Source organism: Pituophis catenifer, unplaced genomic scaffold (genome assembly GCF_029215685.1).
Source record: "Pituophis catenifer annectens isolate HBS135680 unplaced genomic scaffold, rPitCat1.0.hap2 SCAF_1, whole genome shotgun sequence".
Lineage (NCBI taxonomy): Eukaryota > Metazoa > Chordata > Lepidosauria > Squamata > Colubridae > Pituophis > Pituophis catenifer.
The window spans coordinates 91,662,399-91,689,481 of NW_027256881.1; the positions used below are offsets into that span (position 1 = coordinate 91,662,399).

Genomic DNA, 27,083 nt, shown 5'->3' on the forward strand with positions numbered 1-27,083 from the left:
ACTATGCGGCAGATATGCATGCCGGAAACCGGAAGATCATCTTCCCAGCATGCGCATGGGCCACCTGGTCTTCTGGTTTCTGGCATGCGCACCCGTTTCGGCACTCGGTGCCAAAAAGGTTCACCAACACTGATATAGAGTCTCCTGCTCAAGCAGGGGGTTGGATTAGAAGACTTGATAGATGGATTCTCTATCTGTTATGTGCTTTATTTCTTGTTTAATTTTAATATTTGTTTATATTTTATTTGTTTTTAGTGTGAGTCGACCAGAGTCATGTACTTGAGATGGGTGGCTCTATAAATTGAACAAATAAATAATTACAAGTATCTACTGTATGTCATTCATAGCAAATAAATTAAGCAAAGAAAACCATTCATGAAAGCATCTGTTCCTTTTTGGAACTTCACAGAATAAGGGCTGAGCATAGAAGAGAAGAATTCCTGGACTGACATTATTCTTTCTCTGCAATATTTCCAGCAGATTCAGTAACACGCTTCTTTGAAATGCTAATGCCAAAATGAAGCGAAGTGCCTGCCTCGCCTCTGGAGGTGTTCCTGGATCCCATGCATTAAACATGCTAATCAGCAAGAAACTGGTTTATTTGAAATATATGGCTCCATTCATGGTACCTCTACATCAGAAAATTTGCCAGTTGCACTTCACTGTTCTAAAATAGATCCGAATACTTAGAAGTTCTAAGTGCTCAGAGACACTGCCGAGTGAAACTGCAAGCCTCATTTAAATATGAGAACTGAAAAGAGGGATAATTGATCATTAGGGAAATTTTAAATTGACATTTTAAATCATGCACATTTCTACTTTCCAAAGATATAGGAGAGGTGAAGCTTTGATTATGCTCTTTAACTTTAGGGAGTTAGTCCCATTCAATACAGTGGACTTACTTCCATGCAGTGGTGAAATTCAATTTTTTTTACTACCGGTTCTGTGGGCGTGGCTTGGTGAGCGTGGTGTAGCTTGGTAGGCATGGCTTGGTGGGCATGGCAGGGGAAGGATATTGCAAAATCTCCATTCCCTCCCCACTCCAGGGGAAGGATACTGCAAAATCCCCATTCCCTCCCATTCCTGGGGGAAGGATATTGCAAAATCTTCATTTCCACCCCACTCTGGAACCAGCCAGAGGTGGTATTTGCCAGTTCTCCAAACTACTCAAAATTTCCGGTACCGGTTCTCCAGAACCTGTCAGAACCTGTTGGATTTCACCCTGCTTCCATGTAAACGAACACAAGATTGCTTTTTTTATATATCTAAATTTTATTGAATAAGCTATACAGTATTACCCTATCAGCCACAAGCAATCAATTAAATTCCTATGCTGTGGAATCTTCTCCCCCTCCCTGAGGTGAGGATGTGAACTAGTGATATTACTTTTATTACTATTATTATCAACAACATATTTTTGTCCATCCTTGTTTTTTACCTGTTTTATAGTATTTTTAAATGTTTTTAATATTTGTTCATGGTTATGATTTTAGGTATTTATTTTTAGTTTTTTGATATGTTGTGTATGGTCACTTGTTATGAGGTGGGAGGCTAGATAAATTAAATAAATAAATTGGAAAACTTTCACTTTCACAGTGAGAGTGTCATGAAAGGGTGAGATGGGTGGCTATATAAATTAGATTTGGGATAGGTTGTACACTTCTAAAATATTATCAAATACTATACTATGTTTTACTGTGGTCCAATCTTGACCCATTTGATAAGGATTGTCAGTAGATCATTCGAAATAGATAGAAATTCTTTCAGTAGTAATAAATTGGATGACCACTTGATGGAAAAATTAAAAACCATATGTGGTTCTTCAAGGCTTCTATATTCTTTTGTAAAGAAGGAGTCATATGAACCCCTGAAATTTGCCTCATTTGCTAACAAGGATCCCGAAGCTATGTGACAGGAAGGGATTGGCATTTAGTGTTTCTCCCCTATAGCTTTCTCCTCAGCAACATTTGGAATATTGGAGGTTCTCTTATCTATGGTAATATCTGTCCAAGAGTGATAAGAGCTAAAATTCTATTCACACAGTGTGTTTTTTTCCCTTTTCCTTTTGATTCATGTCACTTCTTTGGTTACCAGAGTTTATTGGGGTTCTATCAGTGGTGGAATTCAAATTTTTGTACTACCGGTTCTGTGGGCGTGGCTTGGTAGGTGTAGTGTGGCTTGGTGGGTGAGGTAGGGGAAGGATACTGCAAAATCTCCATTCCTACCCCCTTCCGGGGGAAGGATATTGCAAAATCTCCATTACCATTCCACTCTGGGGCCAGCCAGAGGTGGTATTTGCCGGTTCTCCGAACTACTCAAAATTTCCACTACCGGTTCTCCAGAACCTGTCAGAACCTGCTGAATTTCACCCCTGGGTTCTATCCCTAGAAAAAAAACCCCAGCAATTCTTGACTGTTTTTAAGATTTAATGTATGAATCAACGTCTTCAGTTACTGGACATGACCCCTTTTTGTTTGTAACCATCCCTAGGCTGAACCATTGTTTTAATATCTGAGCCTTTCCTTTATCAGTTCAGTTTCCAAACACCTTTCAGTAAGTGCCTGCAGAAGCTCTACAAAAAGGAGACTATTACTTTAAAAGCATAGTCTGAAATTGCAAATTCCCCTTTTTATAATATTCCTGAAACACTGTCTAATTTAGAGAGCAAATTTCCAGTTACTTTATGTTCAGTTGTAAGCTTCTAAATGTTAAAGACCACATATTTTTGTATAACCTTTAGTACTCCAACACAATATTGTAGCTAGGCTTATTTCAAATAATTTATAAGATTTCTATTTCTTTTACTCATTTACTGTCATCCTTTCAAGCAACCCAAGATAGTTTCAAAATAATTTGCTTTAGAGATTATGCTCCAAAAGAGAGTTAATATAATAAAAAGTTAAGACTTAAAAATTCATGTAAACTCTGGCTGTCTCATGTTTCATATCCCCTGGAAATCAACCTCTCAGTCATGCCCCACTCCAAACTAAAATCTCCATTTAATAAAATAGAATGACACATGAAATGTCTATGGATGTTTCATCTGTAATAGCTTGCTCATATATAAATCATCACTTAGGCTATAGTTTTTGACAGCTGTATGTGAAATTTCTCCAAATCTTGAGTAGCTCATTTAGGAACTTCAATGTTGACCTTATCTGTCTTCCCTGGACTTATTAAGACTATCTAAAAATCCCATTAAGTTCTAAGGGCTAATTCCAAGAAAAAGAGCAAACTTTAAATTCTGGATTTGGAGTCTAACTCCTCATGCTGTTTGGAGTAGGATGTCATAGACCATGGTATTCCCTATGACATTCTATGGGAATGAAAGTTGGACTTTGAAGAATCGCAGTAGGAGACTATACTCTATACTATACATTCTTAAGAATACTATGGACACCAGTAAGACAATGAATCATTGAACAAATCAACTCAGAATCAGGGCACAAAAGACCAGGCTCACATTATCCTATTTCAGACATGATGTGGAAACCTAGCTTTCTGAATAAGTCTTTAGGAAAGGAAGTCTTTAGAAAGGAAAAAGAATAAGAGAATGACCAATTGCAAGATGGAGAGACTCAATTACAGTGACAATGAATGAACTATTTGAAGACATGAAGTATCAGGTCAGGGAGATAATCATGGATGGAAAAATCTATCTATATGGTTGCTTGAAGTCAAAAACAGTTTGATGGCACATAATCAGTCAATAACTTATTATAATTTCTCTCCTAGTATAATTTTTCAAGATTAAAATTGATGTTATTGCTGGAAGCTTTTTCATCTGACTAATTTTGATACTCTTATCTTTAGTCTCTTTATATCTAATTCATTTGTCATCAGTTTTGTAGTAATCATTAAAGCAACTGTGGTTTTGGTGAGATAATCTGATGGAATATAGTTGTAAGGATTTCTGGGAGACAGTGGTACATTCTGGAGGAATAAGAGACAACTCAGTCCAGATATTTTGTGTGAGAGAAAGAGGGTGAAGACAGACCTTTTCTAATATTTCTCAGAGTATATGGTAAATGCAGATAGTAGAGAACTTCAGTTTGGCAAGAGTCTTTCTATAGGTGTGAAAACAATAAAAAACTTAGTTTAGAGTAATCACCACATACCGTGTTTCCCCGAAAATATGACCTACTCAGAAAGTAAGTCCTAGCTTGATTTTTACACATGCACCCAATATAAGTCCTACCCCCAAAATAAGCCTGAATTAAGACCCCGCCCACTCCAGGGTGCATGGGTAAAAATTAAGTTAGGGTGAGGATGGGGATGGTGGAGCTGCCCTACTACTTATCTTTGGATAGTTGGATTAATCTGGAGCTCTGTTATCGGCTTCAGAGGCCTTCAGGAAAGCCTTGCTGGCCTTGCCAGCCCGACGAAATTCATGAATGCCTCTGACAGTGAAAAGGAAGCTGGGAGCGATGCAAGCGAGTGAGTCAGTGGACAACGTTCCCCCTCCAAAATAAGACCTGGTGCCTTTTTTAGTAGCAAAAAATAATATAAGACAGGGTCTTATTTTCAGTGTTTTTGGGCTTGACAGCTGCTTTAATAGCTGCAGCATAAATGCAGAGATACTTAGGAGCAGCTGCATTCAAATAAATATTAGCTTTCTTTGAGCTAATATGCAACAGCTTTGCACAGTCCTAGTAATCAGTATTTTTATTACATTTCTTTTTATTGCAAAGATTTGTATGCTGCCTGATTCACAAGACTCCATGTAGAATGACTAATCTGTAACCACCCTGCTAGAAACTGGTGGAAAACATGTGTTTTCTAGAGACAATAAAAATATTAAAGCAATACTTTTCAATGGTTAATTTGTTTTTAAAATTAAAAGAAAATTGCAAGCATTAAATCACACAGGTCCTCTTAATAGGATTGCAAACTAGTCTAGCCCTCTAGATAAAACTGAAAAATTCTGATTTTTGCATTTAAGCAGCCAAGATTGTTAAACTTCGCATGGGACAATTTGCTATCCCTTTCATTATATCTTCCTTTTCTGGATTTGAATAGCTTTACTCAAGGGCTCGGCATTTATTATTCAATCTGAGGTTTCTTTGCAACATTTTGACCCCGATTGCTCAATGGAACATGGCTTTCTATCCAGTTCTCAAAATACACAGGGGAGAAATTGCTTAAATGCTTTTCTATATTTCCTATCTTCACCTCTGTGTCTGACTAAAAGATATCAGCAGGAAACAACATGATCGCATTACATGGCTCAGCAGTCTTGTACTCACCCACACACGGACCAGTCCCTTTGCCTCACTGCATTCTGATGTCAGGCCAAAGCAGTAGCAGCTGTTGCAGCCAAGTGGGTTTCTGGCAGAGAGTCCAAATCGGCCAGGTTTGCACCTGTCACAGTTGATGCCTTCCACATTCATCTGTTAACAAAAAAGAAGAAGAGAAAGCTTTAGAAACGATCATCATTCTCTTTTACATTCTAATTTGCAGCCTAGCTTATCAAATAAGAGTCTTAAATTATGCAACTATTAGGACGATGATACATGGTAATCAGATGTCTTTTTGCAGAATAAAGCTCAGTGGCTACCACATTCAGGATCATATCATTTTAAAAATATTCTTTACCTGACTCCTGTTTTTTTCTTAAACTGATCTGGGGAAACTGAGAAGCAGGAGACCTGGGTTCTGACTAAGCCTTAATGTGAAACGGAGTTTACAATGGCTAAATTCCAGAGTACCTTATTATAACCATCAGCACCAGGCTACATAGAAGGAGAATGCTTTTTGGTGCACGGGAAGAATATTTTTTGAAAGTTGCTGAAAGGTTGCTTTGCATCGTTTCCAAAAGACAGCATAGCCAACAGTGCACAGCCAACAGTGAAAAATGACAGCTGTTTTGCTCCTGAATGAAAGTGTGGACAGCACCACACAGGAGAAGGCTGAACTATAATGTTATGATAAAATCCTCTATGAGCCAACCTTGATTATCTGGTAACTCCACAGAGCTTTCCACATGGTTTCCTTTGGCAGTGATAGTTAAATGGTTTTCTGTTGACTGGTTTCTCAGTCTAGTCTAAACCCTTGGGAATTTCCAATGGTCTCCCTTCCAAATATTAACTAGATCCAGCTCTCCTCTGCTTCCCCCCACCCCCAAGTTCAGCAAGGATTGGCTAAGTGCTGCCACTTCCTTGGATTTAAGAATTATTGAAATAAATGACACTTACATCCTATATTTCGAATGTCTGGCTAACAGAAACACATTTCTTTCACTTAGTTTAAGCTGCTGCTTGATCTAAAGAGAAGGCACTACATCGGACAGATTAAAAACAGAAATACATATAAGCGAGTGAAAGCCCCATCTTCTTACTTTACAGGTGCACTGTCCTGTATGATCAGCACAAGAACACTTTTCCATTTCTGAATCACAAGTTTTGGGCCCGGTCCCCGCTACCAGGCAGTCACAGGCAATGCATTGTGGGTAATTCCGATAGCCAAGCCTGCATTCAGTACATTTATCGCCAGAGAATTCTGGACGACAGAAACAGCAGCCAGTATCAGGGTTGCACTGGAAGCTGAGGGATCCAGCTACACTGCAATCACAGGCCTAGAGCAAAAAAAAAAAATTAGATTGTTTTAGAGAAGGAAACATTTGAAGGATTTCAGTTTTAATCACAGTATACTCAAAAATGACTGCAACAATCACTATTAGTTATCAATATATTCATGTCAGAATCAACATATTCATGTTAGCATTTGTAGGCACCAATTTCATTTTTCATAAATGTTATTTCTTGAATTGTGTTTCCTTTAAATAAAGCAGATGAATACTGGGGGGATTGAATGTGATACTCTGCCTCTGAGTCCCAAAGTGAAAAAAAATCTGTGAGTTGTATACAATTGGGACCATCTATCAGCAGAATGTATAAAATATTAGCCCAGTGTTTCACAACCTTAACAACTTTAAGATGAGTGGACTTTACCTTCCAGAATTCCTCAGCCATCTTATTCATCATATCAGAAAAATAATGAATATGCAAATCCAAAAGACTTTCTTTTAACCAGGAATCCTTTTTTTTTAATTAGAAAAGAAACTAATACTGTAAGGTATTTTCTAGAAAGCCTCAATGTTTGTGTACTAAACATCATTTTCAATCTATAGTAAAGATTCTTCTCTCACATGGGTGGTGAACACAAATGAGTAGAACTGAGGTATGTCTGCAAGACTATAGAGCAAGTATCAAATTAACTTAAAATCTTTCCATGGATTAATTTGAATTTTAAACAGGCAAATTATTCAATTGTACTTGAAGATAGATTTATAAATTACAATTATATGTATAAATGATAAAAAATATCCAAAAATTAATAAAATGATATCCAGACTAACAGATACCCATGAAGAAGATAATATGTCCATTAATGTTTCTATAGCTATATTGTATAAGTGTGTGGTGTGCTTTGACTTCAGTCGTCAAGAGGTGCTTTGAAATGCATGGGAACATGAATTGTTTTAATGAGTTTGCAACTCATTAAAACAACCATATCATTCTTGGGATTTTCTAGCAGCTGCAAAGATCAAATTCAAAGTCCTACATTGCCTTAATGTTATGTATACATAACATAGTCCTATATTGCAGCGTGAGCACAGAATATTAAGTCAGAGCATTCAGCTTGCAGGAAATTTTTTAGGCAAAGCTAAGATGAAGAACAAGCATGGGAACCTCACTGAAACTGAAGAAGTGCAGCCTGTGTAGTTTTTTTTAGGGGAGGGATCCCCAAATCAATATCACCATCATGTTATCAATATCCCCTTCATGCTATCAATATTCCCTTTCTATTAGAAGTCCAAGTGGTAAGAAATAGATTTTGAAGGAGCTCTACAGGTAGTCCTTGACCACAATAGAGCCCAAAATTTCTGTTGCTAAGTGAGATATTTGTTAAGTATATTTTGCTCCATTTTACAACCTTTCCTGCCACCGTTGTTAAGTGAATCACTGAACTTGTTAACTTAGTAAACAGGGTTATTAAGTGAACCTGGATTCCCCATTGATTCTGCTTGTCAGAAGATTGCAAAAGGGGCTCACGTGACCCCAGGACACTGCAACCGTCATAAATATGAGTCAGTTGCCAAGCATTTGAATTCTGATCACATGACTATGGGATGCTGTAATGGTTGTAAGTGTGAAAAATGATCATAAGTCACTTTTTTCAGTGATGTTGTAAGTTTGAACACTCACTAAATGAACTTTCATAAGATGAGGAGTACCTGTTTTGTTTCATGTTAGGGCAGGGGTGTCAAACTCAAGGCCCGGGGGCTGGATCCAGCCCATGGGGTGCTTAGATCTGGTCCATGGGGCCTTCCTGGAAACAGCAAAGGACCAGCCTGCGGTACCTCTGCCAATGAAAATGGAGCTTGGGAGGGCCACGGGTGGCCCTCCCAAGCTCCATTTTCACTGGCAAAGGGTTGCAGGAAGCCGTCGCAGCCGAAAACAGAGAGCCCGTTTTCGCAGGCAAAGCGCTCAGGCCACCACAGGTACCCCTGACATGACTGATGTTGAGCTGACCATGCCCCCCCGTTCCCCCCCCCCCAAGGTCAAACACAACCCTGATGCGGTCCACAATGAAATTGAGTTTGGCACCCTTATGTTAGGGCAACCCAAATATGGGCTTGAATGCATCCAGGGTGACGGGCAATTAAGAATCACTAGTTATGCATTCTAAGAAGCAGGAAAGCCTCCACATTGAGAAATAGTAGATATAACCTCTTATGAGCAAATTGTTTACCATATGCAGAGTAAATTACAATCAGCTTTAAGGTTTGTTTTGCAAGGAGGCAGCTTCATGCAATATTCCTTTGCCTGTAAGTTATGAGAGACTCTGAAATTGGTTCCGCTAAAAGCTCAAACAGAGAAGGGGGTACTTGCACCTGGCTTTGGAGAAATGAGTTGAAATACGTTAAAAAGGGAGACTTGGCTGACAGATCATTATTAATTTAGAGAGTGCCATAGCAGCTGCCATACTAATGCACTCAGATAATAGACAAGGCAAGAAGAGATATGAGAGAGCCCGGAACTGAAAGAGGGGTCTTCACCCTCATTAAGCTGCTTTGCAGAAGCCTGGCAATTGGAATGCTGGAGAAAGACGGCGGGTTCGTAAGAGGAGCCTTACAATCCCCAAAGAAAATAAATTTAATCTCATTAATTAACTGGATTAAAAATGATAGAAATAGATTTGATTGCTTGCATTCAGGACACATATATTCTTAAACAACTTAGTGCAACTGTAAACTAACTTAACCCTCTTTTTGTTGCTAGTAATCATTATTTGCGCAGCATTTTTAGCTAATTGCAAACTTTATTTTTCAGTGTATTCTTGAGAAACTAATTCGAATTTAAATACCAAGGATGTGAAAATAAATAAGAGTGCACAAGTTGCTTATAAGCCCTATAGCAAAAAAGGAACCAAACCCAGATTGGGGCCATACAGATATAAACAATAGCTTCTTTATAATCTTGAGCTATGGTGGTACAGTGGTTAGAGTGCACTACTGCAGGCTACTTCTGCTGCCTGCCAGCTGCCTGCAATTTGGCAGTTCAAATCTCACCAGGCTCAAGGTTGACTCAGCCTTCCATCCTTCTGAGGTGGGTAAAATGAGAACCCAGATTGTTGGGGGCAATATGCTGATGCTGTAAACCGCTTAGAGGGAGCTGTAAAGCACTGTAAAGTGGTATATAAGTTTAAGTGCTATTGCTATTGCTATATTTGACACTGTCAGTGCAATTCATTGCCATTACATGTATGGATGAGCAATAAGGTAAGGTAAACAATATTTGGAAACTGAGTATTTAATAATCCTAATAAAATGATCCTTCATATTTTATCACATTTATATCAATTTACTTCCAAGGAGATCAGAATAGTGTAGATATAATCAAAATGGCATATAGCATTATCCAATTTATTTACAAATTAGTATCTATTCTCTATTTCAGTTATATAATATGAATATTTTAGGATGAATACAAAAATATATAATATGTGGGAGCTTACCACTGGTCACCCAACTTTGTTTTTAATCAGATTTCTCTTTTATGTTTCTCTACTATTTTTAATTTTAAAAAAATCTAATAACAATATTGTCTATAAACATAAAAAAGTTACCCTTGAATAAAATGTTTGGAATATTATTAATATAATCCATGGAAAAAGTGATGCCTTTTGTTTGAAAAAAAAAGTAGGTCTCAGGTAGCATCATTTCACTTTGTTGGGATAAATTGTATCCAAGTGTACATGTATAGGTACTGCATGTTCTTTTGCTTTCAGCTATAAAAGCTGATTCGCCATATGTGTATGTATGACATTTCTGTGCATACTATGCCAGTTCTAATTAAATCACAACTTTAAGGATATAGTCATACAAGACAACTTTATCTAGTATAACTTCCTAAAGTTAGGACAGTGGTAAAAGAAAGAGGAGAAACACTCACCTTGCATCCACTGATAATATCATGACCCCAGTGATTTGGTACACATTTTTCACATCTGTTTCCTGTAGTATTGGGAGGGCAGATGCAACGGCCAGTATGTGGGTCACAATTATTGCCAAGATGGGAACACTGACAAGCTTCATGGAAGAAGATTAAGAAAGACAAAGACAAGCATTTTAAAACATGGAATACATTACTCTACATATACTGCAGAGAATAATTTTCAGCATTTGATACTATATTATCTATGAATGTTTATCCAATCATGGGCCAGTAAAATAATAAATCAGTGACATGCCATATGGTCATGGTGAGTACTGTTCCGGAAGAAAGAAGAACAAAGAAGTGGATTTATATTTGAATTATTGTTCAAAATACAGCTCCAGAAGCATTAACACTTAATAATTTTGAAGCTAGCTTTCATTGAGGGCATTTGTGGCATGAAAGAGAGGAGCTACAGATAGACCTTGACTTATGATCACAATTCACCCCAAAATTTCTGTTGCTAAGTGAATTTTGTTCCATTTTACGACCTTTCTTGCCCTACTTGTTAAATGAGTCACTGCAGTTGTTAAGTTAGTAACACGGTTGTTAACTGAATCTGGATTTCCCATGGACTTTGCTTGTAAGAAGGTTGCAAAAGGTGACTTCGTAACCCTGGAACACTGCAACTGTCATAAATAAGAGTCAGCTGCCAAGCATCTGAATTTTGATCATGAGATCATGGAGATACTGCAGTGGTCTTAAGTGTGAAAAATGGTCATAAGTCACTTTGTTCAGTGCCATTGTAACTTTGAATGGTCACTAAACAAACCGTTGTAAGTCAAGGGCTACTTGTATTGGTTCAGAACTTCCCTGTCTGCAGGATTCTAAGGTTCTTTCCTTCGGTCCATTTCCTACAGAAAGAGTCCTTTCTTTTTTTCTTTTCCCCCTCATTAGAAAAGCTGGCTTTCTATCTTAGCATGTGACTTCCTTAAGATACCTTTGGGAACTTAAGCAATTATTTCTATATACCCTTAATGGGCTTTGTTAATCACACACTTAGGGATATATTCCCCAGGGAATGAACTTCAACCAGGGTTATTTTATTCCCCCCACTCAACAGTTGAATAGATGTCTACTTCTTATTCCAAATAGCAACTTTTCGGAAATAAGAGAACATAAAACCTGCTATTCTTAGCATGCTAGCCGTTCATTTACCTTTTTTCTTAGAATGAATGAAATATAAAGAATAGTAATTCTGTTTTAAATATTTGCCAAGTAAGCAGACAACAAACCTATATCTTTGTGCTTAGCAAGAATCCCATAATAGCTAATAAGGAATAATTCTAAATAACTGCAAACCAACTGTAGAATTGGTTTGATCTTAAAAAAAAAACCGCAACCGAAATTATTATCTTAGGTTGGAAGCCAGTATTTATTGTACTTTTGTCTTGTTATGGAGTTTTAACTGGGCAATGTATTAATCTGTGAGGAAGAATCGGGGAAAAATAATGGACAGATAATATTTTAAAATTGTCCACCAATTCTGCAGAGTTAATCCAATTCTCTCTTTTCTCAAATCTTAAATCATATTTGTTTCTGCAAGATATAACAATTTGAATCATCAGTCTCCACAGTTTTATATATTTAAATTGGGATACCAGGCACTATTTCATGACTGAAAACGCAATTAACTTTAAAAATAAAATTCCACATGTAAACTCATTATCAGAGTAGTCTTCACTGAATAAAGAATCCCTACTTAGTTCTAATCTTAAATGCGTATTTTTCAAGGCTATTGGCATTAATATAACTGTAAATTTCTCTATGAAAATAAGATACCCATGATGGCTCTGTCTTGCACAAATCATTGGGACAAATCATTGAGTGGTAGGAAATTTAGATTTAGGGCTTTTAGATTTTCACATCAGGTATAACAATAAAAGTTGATTCTTCAAAAACCCAATTCTGTTAACTCCAACCTAATTAAATAATAGCAGAAGATTCACACATTCAAAGTGGCTACATATTTTAATTTGTAAATTATATCCATGCCTATCTGCCTATTGCACAACACAGGAATAGGAATATATCACACATATACATAAACATACACCGAGGAGCCATATTGGTGTAGGCACCAGGCTAGAAACCAAGAAATGGTAAGTTCTAGTTCTACCTTAGGCATGAAAGGTAGCTGGTGAATTTGGGCCAGTCACTCTTTCTCAGTGCGCAATGTCAGGCTCAGGTGACAAGCTAGTCAGTCAATTCCTGACCAATGGCTCAATATTTGGTTGATCTGAAAAAATTGGACCCTGCACATCCATGAAAATGGTAGGAAGATATACATGCACACATATACACATACAAACACATAGATATATATTTATTTATTTAGATAATTTATATGGCCACCCACTTACACACACCACTTACAATCAATCAATCAATCAATCAATCAATCAATCAATCAATCAATTCAATTCAATTCAATTCAATTCAATCAAACAATCAATCAGAATAGAGTTGGGGGTTTTCTAGTCCAACCCCTTGCTCTAGCAGGAAACCCTATACCAGTGTTGGCAAACCTTTTTGGTACCGAGTGCCGAAACGGGAGTGTGCACGCATGTGCGGGAGCACTGGAAAACGGAAGAGCAGTTTCCTGCTGTGCATGAATGCGTCAGGGAGCTAAGCTTCTGGTTTCCGGCATGCACATGTGTACCGGTCACCTGGGCTCTGGTTTCTGGCATGCATGTGCGCATGAAGACCAGCTGGCCGGAACGCATATGCATGCTGGAAATTGGAAGCTCAGCTTCCCAGTGCATGCATGTGCACCAGGGAACTGCTCTTCCGGTTTCTGGGACTCCCATGTGCGCGAAGATCAGCTAGCTGGCACGCTGGAACCTAGAAGAGCAACGGGCGATGGCTGGTGTGCCCAGAAAGATGGCTCTGTGTGCCACTTTCGGCACACCTACCATAGATTCGCCATCATGCCCCTAAACCATTTCAGACAGGTGGCTGTCCAGTCTTTTTTAAAAAAAACTTCCAGCGATTAAGCACCTATAACTTCTTTTTTTTTATTGAAAAAGTTTTATTAGAGAAAAAACACAGTTTTCCCACAACCCTCCCACCCAACCCCCCTCCCCCTCCCCGACTTCCCAGAGCACAACACAAGGTATTTCTATTAACTTTTAACAATAAACTAAATTGCTTAACTATCCATTAAACTAACACCCTCTAAAAAATAATTCTTAACCCCCCATAGATAAAATCCTACTTCTTGGATATAATACTTCTAATATCACTCATGTAGCGCTTATACAATTAAAGATTCATTCATAAGCTATTTGATATTTTTTAGTCTGATACTTATTTTGAATATAATCAATCCATCTTCTCCAGTCCTGTATATATCTTTCTTGTGTGTGATCCTTCAAATATGCTGAAATTTTTAGCCATTTCAGCTAAGTTAGTTACTTTCAATATCCAAGCATCAATAGTAGGCAAAAAGTCCTTCTTCCAATGTTGTGCTATCAACAATCTTGCTGCTGTTATCAAGTTCAGGATCAGTTTAGTCTCTACAACTGTACAGTCCATAGTTATACCTATAACTTCTGATGGCAAACTGTTCCACTGGTTAATTGTCCTCACTGTTAGGAAATTTCTCCTTAATTCCAGGTTGCTTCTCTTTTTGAGTGGTTTTCATCCATTGTTTCACGTCTTGCCTTCTGGTGCTTTGGAAAATAAGTTGACTCCCTCTTCTTTGCGGCAGCCTCTCAAATAATGGAATACTGCTATCATGTCATCCCTAGCCCTTCTTTTCTCTAGACTGGCCATACCTAATTCTTGCAACTGTTCTTCATATGTTTTTGTCTCTAGGCCCTTAATCATCCTTTTTGATTAAGGACATCATTTTTGTCTCCAAGCCTTTAGTTGCTCTTCTTTGCACTTTTTCCAAAGTCTCAACATCTTTTTTGTAATGAGGTGACCAGTTGTGTGGTCTTACATACACATACTCACTCACACATACTCTCAGAGAGAGAGAGAGAGAGAGAGAGAGAGAGAGAGAGAGAGAGAGAGAGAGAGAGAGAGAGAGAGAAGCACCATAGAGCACCAAGGATCCCACAGATTTTCCTCTACTAGACACAAACATGATCAATGTAGTGATGAAATTTCCCAGAGTTAGTTCCTGAGCCAGCATGTGCTGTACACCTATACAATATATTGAAGAACCAATGTTATCATTTTCAAGTAATATTGTTAGTGCTACAACAAGCTGGGGGAAGACTGATATTAAAGTCCACATTTTTTTCCTTGCAAAGTAAAAATTGCACTTTGGCAGAGAAAACAAAGATAATCCTTGTGCACACAGTTTGTGCACATAGATTTCGGGTTTTTTGCAAGAACATTTCTATACTAGGCTCAATATGTTTTCTATATTTAGCTTTCAGTATGGAGCTCATATTCATAATGTTTGCTCTGTTCATTATTTTACTTTAATTTTGGGACTTTGGGACTTTATTATCACCCTCCTGGATTTTTATGTTTGTTCTCTATCTCCTTCTGCTGCTGGCTAGTTTATTCCTGCCGCCCGATTTCCACCTTTAGGCCTTGGCTCGGGGGAGGAGAGATTGCAGGCTGGAGGGAGAAGCTGAGAGTCCAGGTCAAGGACTGCTGCTCCATCTGCAGGGAGAAAGTGACTATTGTTGGCCTTTTACATCCAGCCGCGGTGAGAGAACGGCTGTGGCCATCCGCCTGCACTGCAACCATCTGATCTGGTCGCCCCATCACTGTGAGAGAGTGAAGGGGCCCCAGCTTCATCCTGGCCAGCCTCTTTTGCCATCTCTCACCTCAATGACTATCTTTAAATTTCGCTGACATCCAAGGTTCCCCTTTTCCATCTCATCATACTTGTATGGCTTATACCTCGGCAGATTTGCTTGCGCTGCGAGATGCCCCCCTCTCGCGGCGATGGCCTTCCACTCTATCGAAGGCCTACCTTAAGGACGGGCTTTGGAGCCCCGAGAGGTGGCATGTTTTAAAGCGGGGATTGAGGGGTTTTTTAATTAGGGTTTTTAATAATCTTTTAAGGGGAACTGGGAGGGCGACCAAAGGGGATGGGGGGGGTAATCCACCTAGGTCAGGGCCCAGCCTGGCACAGGGTAACGGTCTGGAGGGCGCAGGACGAGGGATTGGGGATGTCATCAGCACGGTGGATGGGAGGGGCAGATATGGCGGGAGCAGAGGACCTTATCTTGTGCCGGGGGTGCGCACTCGCTACTTGAGAGCGATTGCGCGCCCCGGTCCTCAAGGCTCCCCTCGGATACTAGGTGGCTCAGATACTCAGGACCTGGGCCTCCGGCTGATGCTGTGCAACGCCAGGTCCGTGGTAAATAAGGGCCCCCTCATTTACGATCTTATTCAAGAGGGGGGAGCGGACCTGGCGGGTATTACGGAGACCTGGTTGGGCCCGGAGGGAGGGGTCCCTCTGGTTGAGATGTGTCCACCAGGCTTCAGAGCATTCCATCAGCCGAGGGCCCAGGGGAGGGGCGGGGGGGGTGGCGGTTATTATTAACGAAGGTCTGGGTCCGAGGGAGACCACTGTGCCACAGATTGCCGGGTGTGAGTCCCTCTTTGTGAGATGGGGTCATGGGGTTCAGATGGGCTTGCTGCTTACGTACCTGGCTCCCTGCCGCGTGGCAACGGCCCTGCCCGAGCTACTCGACGTGATAGCCACGGTGGCAGTTGATACACCCAGGCTTATGGTCATGGGTGATTTCAATCTGCCGTCCGTTGGTGAAACGTCAGAGATGGCTCGGGAGTTCATGGCTTCCATGACGGCCATGGACCTGACCCAGTTAGTTCATGGCCCCACTCACAGGGGGGGACACACGCTGGACCTGATTTTTGTCTCTGGCCAGTGGTTGAGTGGTCTTATTATAGGGGATATAGACATGAAACCCTTGTCATGGTCAGATCACTCACTCCTTCGTCTGGACCTTCGAACCGCTACACCCCGCCGCAGGGAGGCGGACCCAATTAGATGGATCCACCCCAGGCGCCTGATGGATCCTGATAGGTTCCAGACGGAGCTTGGGCCAATTCCTGAAGATCTGGCACACGACTCGGCCGAGGACCTGGTAGCTGCCTGGGATCGGGCGGCTGGTGGGGCCTTGGATCGAGTCGTGCCTTTGCGGCCTCTGACCCGGTGTCGATCCCTCGCGGCTCCTTGGTTCACCGAGGAGCTGAGGGAGATGAAACGCCGGAAAAGACGCCTAGAGAGTGGTTGGAGGGCCAGTCTCGCTGAATCTGACCGAACACTGGTAAGGTCGCATATTAAGACCTACCTAGTGGCGATAAAGACGGCAAAGTTTAACTACTTTTCCGCCTCTATTGCGTCATCAGGGAATCGTCCGGCCGCCCTGTTCAGGGTAACCCGCTCCCTGCTCCATCCGGGAGCGCGGGAGGATCCCTTGGAAGGCAGGGCGGAGGATTTCGGACAATACCTGTATGACAAAATCGCTCAGATCCGGGGGGATTTGGACTCTGACTGGGTAGATCAGGGCAGGGTGACGAGGAATAGTCTTGAGAATGTTACCTGGGAGGAGTTTGATGCTGTGACTCCGGATGATGTGGACAGGATTTTGGGGAGACTTAGTGCGGCCACATGTTTACTGGACCCGTGTCCCTCCTGGTTGGTACTGGCCTCCCGGGAGGTTACACGAGGCTGGCTCCAGGGTGTTATCAACGCTTCGTTGAGTGAGGGTCACTTCCCCGCCGCTTTGAAAGAAGCGGTGGTGAGGCCTCTCCTCAAGAAGCCGTCCCTGGATCCGGCAATATTGGCCAACTATCGTCCTGTCTCCAACCTTCGCTTCCTGGCGAAGGTTGTTGAGAGTGTGGTCGCGTGACAGTTTCCACAATTCTTGGAGGAAACATCCTATCTAGATCCGTTCCAGTCGGGTTTCAGGCCTGGACACAGCACGGAAACGGCATTGGTCGCGTTGGTTGATGATCTCTGGAGGGCTCGGGACAGGGGTTGTTCCTCTGTTCTGGTCCTGTTAGACCTCTCAGCGGCTTTTGATACCATCGACCATGGTATCATGCTGCACCGGCTGGAAGAGTTGGGGATGGGGGGCACCGTATTACGGTGGTTCTCCTCCTTTCTCTCCGACCGGTCGCAGTTCGTGTTGGCAGGTGGGCAGAGGTCGACCTCAAGGCCTCTTATATGTGGAGTGCCTCAGGGGTCGGTCCTCTCGCCCCTCCTGTTCAACATTTATGTGAAGCCGCTGGGCGAGATCATCCGTGGCTTTGGGGTGAGATACCACCAGTACGCTGATGACACCCAGCTGTACATCTCCACCCCAGGCCACCCCAACGATGCCCTTGAAGTGATGTCCCAGTGCCTGGAGGCTGTGCGGATCTGGATGGGGAGGAACAGGCTCAGGCTCAACCCTTCCAAGACTGAGTGGCTGTGGCTCCCGGCATCCCGATATAGTCAGTTGACTCCATCACTGACTATTGGGGGCGAGTCGTTGGCCCCCACAGAGAGGGCTCGCAATCTGGGAGTCCTCCTGGATAGGCAGCTGTCCTTGGAGGAACATCTGACGGCTGTAACCAGGGGGACCTTTTGTCAGGTTCGCCTGATCCGCCAGTTGCGGCCCTTTCTTGATCGGGATTCCCTGTGCACAGTCACTCATGCCCTCGTCACCTCTCGCCTTGACTACTGCAACGCTCTCTACATGGGGCTCCCCTTGAGGAGCACCCGGAGGCTCCAACTGGTCCAGAATGCAGCAGCGCGGGTAGTGACGGGAGCAGCCTGGCGCTCCCATGTAACACCGCTCCTGCGCGAGCTGCACTGGCTCCCAGTGGTCTTCCGGGTGCGCTTCAAGGTGTTGGTTATCACCTTTAAAGCGCTCCATGGCATAGGGCCTAGCTATCTTCGAGACCGCCTGCTGCCACCGACAATCTCCCATCGACCCGTGCGCTCCCACAGAGAGGGCCTCCTCGGGGTGCCATCAGCCAAACAGTGCAGGCTGGTGACCCCCAGGGGGAGGGCCTTCTCTGTGGGGGCACCTACCCTCTGGAATCAATTGCCTCCAGAGATAAGGAGAATCCAAGACCTCGGTGCCTTCCGCCGTGCCCTTAAAACCTTCCTTTTCCAGCAAGCCGGGCTGGCCTAATTTTTTAAGTGTTTTTAAGTGTTTTGTTTATTGTTTTTAATTAATGGGGCCAAATTTATATATGTATATTTTAACTGTATTTTAATATTTGTACTTGATGTTTTTACTTGGCTGTTCACCGCCCTGAGTCCTCAGGGAGAAGGGCGGTATACAAATTCAAAATAAAATAAAAAAAAATAAAAAATAAAATTTTAATTTACTTTTTTTAAAAAAAATGATTTATATGCCGCCCTTCTCCGGAGACTCAGGGCGGCTTACAATGCATTAAGCAATAGCCTTCACACTTTTATATATTTATGCAAAGTCAGCTTATTGCCCCCACAAACTGGGTCCTCATTTTACCTACCTTAGAAAGGATGGAAGGCTGAGTCAACCTTGAGCCTGGTGAGATTCAAACTTACAGTAATTGCAGACAACTGGTGTTAATCACAGTGCTTTTAGTCTGCTGAGCCATAGGCCCCTTTTTAAAGAAAATATTACCTTGCAAGATAAAACAAATTTTTTTAAAAAAATTCTTATTCTAGTTCATATAAAGGAAGCATAACAAGACTGGTTTTAAAATAAGCATAGTTGTTTGAACTATTTCTCCTGATCAAATAGAGAACATCTAGGAATACACAATTATCAGACTCATTCAAGGACTTCTGTATGAACTTTATCAGAGTCCAAGGAATGTTTCTCAAAAGCATACATTGTTCACCAGGAAAGAAAATGCAAAAGATCAGGATGTTGCTGTTAGAACCTATTAGGACTGTGCCATTTTTGTCCATTTTGCAGAGAATAGTGGTACCTATTCTATTTATGATTATTTTTGCTTGTATGCCGATGCCCCATTTAATGCATCCATTAACCTTTAGTGCATCATTTATTTCCATCACTATATCATATGAAAATAATAGAAGTTGATGAATCAAACATGATCATTCAAACAGTGACAAATGGTTATAGAAAGTTTTCATAACAAAAAAACTCCAGCTCTACAGACCTGCAAGTGCCGCAAAAATGACAAATCACTTGTGTGGTTCAATCTCCTTTTATGCTAAGTACTTTAATACTAGATTTATCATTTATTTTTCAATTCATGTGTTTCTTTTCAGTGAATCCAAGAAATGACCTTTATTCTTACCAAATGGCTTAGGACCTGGGTACTTACGAGACCGCCTTCTGCCACCAGTAGCCTCTCACCGGCCAGTACGCTCCCATAGAGAGGGGCTCCTTAGGGTGCCGTCAGTCAAACAGTGTCGACTGGCGGCCCCCAGGGGAGAGCCTTCTCTGTGGGGGCACCTGCCATTTGGAACAAGCTCCCCCCGGAGATACGGAGGATCCTGGATTTACGCACTTTCTGCCATGCCCTCAAGACCTTTTTATTTCAACAGGCTGGCCTGTTGGCTGGCTTCCTTTTAATTGTTAATTTTAAATTTGTTTTAAAACAATAGGGGTGTTTTAATCTGTGTGAACCAAATTATTTAATGTGTTTTTATATTGTTTTTTTTAAATTTTGTATTATGTGTGTTTTATCCTTTGGCTGTTCACTGCCCTGAGTCCTTCGGGAGTAGGGTGGTATATAAATCCAAAATAAAGTAAAGTAAAAAAAAATACTGTCATGCTTGAACATTTACATGACAATAGACACACCTTTATAGGTCCACTCTTCTTTTACAACAGGGATGTCAAACTCGCGGCCCCTGGGCCGGATGTGTCATGTGTTGGCTCTGCCCCTGCCCAGTTTAGTGAAGGGGGGAAAAGTCCCGTTACATCACGTGACACTGCCATGACGATGTGAGTTTGACACCCCTGCTTTATAATGTCTCTAAAAGAATTGAGTCATGGTTCTGAATATAATCTGCAGAAATCTTAAAACGCTTTTATCTCACCAACAAAATTTGCTTTCCACTAGTTAACAGAAGGATCACACTAAGTTCTCCCTCAATAGCCTTGAGGCTACTGTCAACCTTCAGAATAATGAGGAGGATTCTCATTACTCCGTGTTACAACAAAAAACTGGACATACAACCATTTGAATAGGGGGAGTCCTATTTGATGTTTTGAAGACAGACCAGAGTCTATCAGGTCAGAGTACTAGACATGTTCAGCCAAGGTTTAATTTAGATTGCAGTCATATATGCAAGGTAGAGAAGGTCCCATTTAATTCAATTTTATTTAATTCTGAGTAGGCATGCAGAAAACCAGGCTCCTTGTTTAATAAGATAGCTTTCCATCCATATGTATTTGTCAATAAACATCACTGAAAATAACATATGGCTGAGCATATAGGATTGTGCTCTAAATACAGATCCACGGATTAGTTTAATTCTGATGTATGTCAGATTCATTTGTGAAGCTTATTTTGTTTTGTTTTTTTTAGTTTCTCAATTGGGTACATTTTTAAAAAGCAAAAAATTAATTTCTCCTAATGCTTGCATTTATTTTAATGAAAAGAAGGACTAGGGTGACTAAGAAGGGTGACATCATGATAGCTGTGTACTATTGCAATATTTGAAAGGCTGCCACAAAGAAGAGGGGGTCAACTTATTTTCCAAAGCACCAGAAGGCAAGACAAGAAACAATGGATGGAAACTAATAAGGAGAGAAGCAACCTAGAACTAAGGAGAAGTTTCCTGATAATTAGAACAATTAATCAGTGGAACAACTTGCCTCCAGAAGTTTTGAATGCTTCAATACTGGAAGTTTTCAAGAAGTGATTGGACAATCATTTGTCTGAAATGGCATAGGGTTTCCTGCCTGAGCAGGGGGTTGGACTAGAAGACCTCCAAGGTCCCTTCCAACTGTTATTCTCTAATTTTTATGCATACTTTTCCCAATATACTCAATTAATATTTTTTTCTTTATTACTTCATGTATTTTCTCTCATAAATTATATTTATTTTTTCAAAAAATCATTGATCCAGAACACATGCAGTTTTACATTATTTTAGCCAATGCATGCAGTTTGTATGAATTCTTTTAGCTGAGAGTGGCATTAAATATTGAAGAAAATGATTTAGGTGCACAATTATTCTTCTGTAAATTTAGAAGTTTGAAGAGCTGATCAATTTTCCTAAAGAAGATGTACCATGGCAAAATAATACCTTTCATGGGATTTACCATCGACAGATAACTGAGGTGGCTGACATTAGGAAATCCTACCAGTGGCTGGAAATGCCTGGACTAACAGATAGCACTGGATCATAGCAGCACAAGAACAAGCACTAAGCAGCCAATCTATAGGAGCAGAGATCTGTCACATTAAACAGGACTTGAGGTGCGGACTGTGCAGAGAGACCTCAGAGACAATCCAAGACATAGTGGCAGGGTGTAAGATGCAGGAAGGAACATCATACGTGGCACAATGAACTAGCACGCATTGTGTACAGGAATATCTGCACAATGTATGGGCTATAACAAGGGTCCCCAACCTGTGGGCCATGGCCCAGTAACGGGCTGTGGGCTAATTGCCACCAGGCCATGTATGACTGGCTGGTGTGTGCACCTCTGCCCATGCACCCAGCTCCACTCACACAAGCATCACTGCAAACGTTGCAGGTGCTTGTGCACGCACACACACATGCACTTACCCTTTCCACAAAATCATTCCCACTTTCCCTCCTCCCCCTGCTTTGGGCAACCAATGCAGAAAGGTTGGAGAACTCTGGACTAGAACCTCCTAAGTCGAGAAGGGAGATGTCACTGAAGGTTGTGGAGAATAAGAAGGCTAAGATCCTGTGTGACTTCCAGATCCAGATGGACAGGCAGCTACTGGCCAATCAACTAAATATCAAGGCAGTAGACAAGGCCCAAACAATAGCAGTGATGATAAATGTGGTTGTGCCAAGTGACAGCATCTTCAGGAACAAGTATGAGGAACTGGAGTAATTCTAAGGCCTGAAGAAGGAACTAGAGAGGATGCAGAAAGCAAAGACCAAAGTGGTTCCAGCGCTAGTAGGAGCACTTGGGGATGTGGCTCCTAAACTGGGAGAGTGGCTCCAACAGATCCCAGGAACCACATCAAAGCTCCCTGTCCAAAAGAGTGCAGTGTTGGGAACAGCTAATATCCTGCCCAATACTCTCAAGCTCCCAGACCTCCTGAGATGGAGGAAGCCACATACCACCCATAGGGGTGAGGAAGGAATTTTTAAAATACAGTTACTCCTTTTCTTCTCTTTCCTCAGTTCATTCTTGCTGTTTTTTTAATATATGTATTTTTAGTGCTTTGTCTAATAAAAGGATTTATAATCAGAATTTAAAAATGCATAACATATACATATATTAAAATTAGTAATTTAATATGCACTTGGATCCTTGGAAAAAGTTCTTTTCATCTTATGAGAGCACAACCCTTATTTGCTATTCATTAAATCACCACTGTCCACTTTGTTAACCTTTTTTATTTTCAATTTTTTTTGCTCTTTAATAAGGTAACTTGAAAAAAAAATTGTGTTAATGAACAAAAAAAAAAAAAGAAACAACAAATGAACAATTGAGTGAGTTTTGAAGCACTTCTTTCAAATCAGTTTAGAAGGGTTCATCACGCCAATAATTATATTCTGATCTGAACATCAGCTAGAGATAGTTCCTATTACAATGTCTTAAGATCTAATTTCTTGAGCATCCTTAGTTCTAAAGTACGATCATACATCAGTAATATAGGTCAGCGCTGGATAAATATAGCAATTATTTTAAAATAATAACTCTAATATAAAGTGGACTTTTATTATTTTACAGTAGATATTAGAAAATGTAAACTGCCAAGGAAATAATTTCCGAGCAAAGGAAAAAATTTCAATGAATGGCATACTGTTAAGAATATTGAACATTATATTCAACATACTTAATGTAACTGCAGCATCTGAATTCTTTCAAAGGGAGCCCAAACTAATCATTCCTTGCTTAGACATTATGTTCTCCTTTCTATTCTACCTCTCAGCAACCTGTGCATAGAATCATTAAAGAACTCTTTCCATTGCTTATAACTTCTCATGCTCACATTTTGCCCTAAATAATACGATGTCTGCTTGATAGTTATATAGTTTAATAGGTTTTATTTGCTTTTAAAAAACGTTATGATTGTCTTGCATGTCTGAAAATACTTTTTCCAAGTTTTAAAATAAAATTAAAACCTTTCTTATGTAAAACCAATTTTGCCTAGAGTTAAATTCCATAGTAAAAATGATGCCTATTGGAAGACTGTCTTGAAAAACCCTTCCCTTCCCACAAAGCTATTAGCTATTAAATGAAAACTTGATTATATACATACGGGTGCATCCTCCTTCCTCAAAACCATAAAATCCATGAGCACAGTGGTCACATTTCTTTCCTCCAACACCTGGTTGACAGTGGCATTGTCCGGTCTCATCACAGTCAAAAGATTTTGATCCAAATGAATTACAATTGCAAGGGAGACATCCTCTTGATGACTTCACACCAAAGGTACCAGACTGTCATAGAAGAGGCAGAGAAAATCAATTAGCAGAAATAAAAACAAGGAGATAGAAAAGAGGGAGGAACAAACAGATTTGAAAAAGCTACATAAAGGTAGAAAGGAATGACTTTACTTTTTTTTTCTAACTGAGACAACCAAAATTAGAACAGATAAACACTGTCAGTTCCACTTATAGCCAAATGACATCACATTCATATTTTATATATTTTAAAGTTGTATACCTTTAGCCTAAAATACATTTGTAAATGTCCAAATGTGAAATTCAAATCAATCCATTTTGAATTTTATGAACTCAAATATGTACATGAAGTCTCAATAATATATCTTCGTTAAATACCACAATGCAAAAGCATATCTCTTATTCTTTTTTTAAAGTTTCTGTTACAATAAGAACATTTTACAAAGATACCTGTATCTTATAGAAAATGTTGCCTTTAAGGAGTTTGCAATAGCTCCTTGAGTTACCATTACAAGGATTCAATCAAAGCATAAACATATGCACCAGTCCACAGAATACATCAGACCCTTATTCTGCCTTATTTATGGGTCTGCTTGGCATCCTGATCATCCAGGTAAAGCCTGAATCTGTTTCTTGATAGGAAGCCAGGTTAAAATAATAAACATGCACATTTTATAGACATTTCTTCTTTTCAGTATACTGGGACGATTGCTATATTTAGCAGTGAGAGGAAAAGCTTCAGTGATGCAATTAAGGTTTAATTAAATACTCTTATCCTCTTATGTTACCCTCTTATCTCTTCTCATGATGCAGAAAAAGGCAAAAAAAGAAAAGAAAAGAAGAGAGAGAGAGAGAGAGGGAGAAAGAAACAAACCAACATCAAAGCTGAACACTCTCAAGAGTAATTCAGAATAACTCAATGAAGCCAGGCATAGTCAGCATGCAGTTTTAAAAAAAATAGTTGGATGTTAAGTCCTGTTTAAAGGCTGAAAATAAGAAAATAAATTCCCTTTTAGAATAAAATTCTTTGCTACAAGATTCTGGTTCCCCTTGTGTGAATTTTCTTTTCAAATAAACCAATAATCCTAGAGGTCCACACACTTATGCTGTAAATAAACAATAAACACACAAACACATGAGAGGGGGGAGGGAGGGAGGGAGGGAGAGAAAGAGAGAGAGAGAGAGAGAGAGAGAGCGCTTTGGATCATTTTCCTCAATAAATCAATGAACAAGTACAATGTTTTTGACTTATTTGTTTAATTGGATTCTCTTTTAGGACCTATATGGACAACAGATCACATTTTAAGTCATATTTATGGAGAACTGTTGAAAATCCAATTTTTAAAAATACCTCTGTATCTGTTGATAAAACTATGTTTTATCCACTGTGTTCACATGAAGGTAGTAAATAATCTAATAAGTTTCATCTTCTCTTTAATACAGGTAGTCCTCAACTTACAACAGTTAATTTAGTGACTTTTCAAAGTAACAACGGCACTGAAAAATGTGACTTATGATTGTTTTTCACACTTACGACCGCTGCAGCACCCCCAAAGTCACATGATCAAAATTTGGATGCTTGGCAATTGGTTCACATTTATGACGGTTGTAGAGTCCCGGGGTCACCTGATCACCTTTTGCGATCTTCTGACATGCAAAATCAGTGGGGAAGCCAGATTCACTTAACCACCATGTTACTAACTTAATGACTGGAGTGATTCACTTGACAACTGTAGCAAAGGATGGTGGTAAAATGGGACAAAATTCACTTAACAAATGTCTCACTTAGCAACAGAAATGTTGGGCTCAATTGTGATCGTAAGTCAAGGACTACCTATCTAAAGGCTTCCTGCATTCAAAACAAGCTCAGTTCCAATGACGAATTTCAAGAAGTTTTGGAACTACAGCTAGAATAGCAGGTTCTCTCCATCCCACACGCATGATACAACCAGCATCTTCTAAAGTAAGGAGAGTTTCAAACAGAGTTTCATTGCAAAGTGAAACTTCAGGAAGAGATCTGCCATTCAAAATAGAAGACCAAGGAATTCCCTTGGGCACCTTTAAACTCTTGGTTTGGTATAAAGTAGTTGAAGGGATTGTGGCTCATTGAGAAGAAATGCATTGTTTCTTTTAACGCAGATTCTGCTATGCCAGAAATATTGTTATTTCTGACTTGTAGCTCCCTATGCTTTAGAGCATCACTGCAAATGCTTTAAAAATATCATGCAGAAAAGCATATAAATGCATCTGGCAGTGAACAAACATGTCTGTTCATGTTACTTGTAGCAAAAGGTCAGCAGAAGCAATGGTTGCCTAAGGGAATCACAAGAATCTGCCTATATCTATCTACTGCAGGGGCAGATCAGATCAGGGAGTTCATTTAGGGTTCATCAGATTCCCTGTTCCACATCCCTTGAATTCTGCTACAATATTTTAACATGAAGATGTAAAATTAAATGGAAAGCTGACAAGCTGAAAAAGAAAACACCTGTCTCTATCACATTTTACTTACAAGAACATCTTACGTCTTACAAGATTCTACAGAAGTGTCTCTCAACTTTTATCAACTGTCTGGAAAATTCTGAGAATTGAAGTCCACACACTTTCACATGGCCAAGGCTGAGAAACACTGTTCTAAAGCACTCTTTGGGGAGCATCTTAACAATGTGTGTGGTAATAAAATGACAACCATTTCATTATAATGTGTCAAATTTCTCAAAAGGAGGATATACCTCATTCATATTTTTTAAAGAAAAAAAAAGCATTGGATCACTTGAGAAAACTTTTTTTATTTCTTTGTGTATTAATGGTGTTAACTTTATGACTAAAATTGGCTATAAAAAAGTAAAAGGTAAAGGTTCCCCTCGCACATATGTGCTAGTCGTTCCTGACTCTAGGGGGTGGTGCTCATTTCTGTTTCAAAGCCGAAGAGCCAGCGCTGTCCAAAGACGTCTCCGTGGTCATGTGGCTGGCATGACTAAACGCCAAAGGCACACGGAACACTGTTACCTTCCCACCAAAGATGGTCCCTATTTTTCTACCATTTTTCTACCATTTTTTACATG

The 27,083-nt window shown here is 40.2% G+C and overlaps 1 protein-coding gene across 1 annotated transcript in view; it reads right to left on the reverse strand.

Moving 5' to 3' along the window:
- LAMA2 (laminin subunit alpha 2) overlaps positions 1-27,083 on the reverse strand; it is a 350,257-nt gene that overhangs the window by 154,216 nt on the left and 168,958 nt on the right. The window contains exons 22-25 of the mRNA XM_070931786.1: positions 23,874-24,054; positions 10,458-10,594; positions 6,338-6,574; positions 5,247-5,390 (exon numbers count right to left, since the gene is read on the reverse strand). Of these exons, the coding sequence (XP_070787887.1) occupies positions 5,247-5,390; positions 6,338-6,574; positions 10,458-10,594; positions 23,874-24,054 (699 nt within the window). The remainder of the gene's footprint in view (positions 1-5,246; positions 5,391-6,337; positions 6,575-10,457; positions 10,595-23,873; positions 24,055-27,083) is intronic.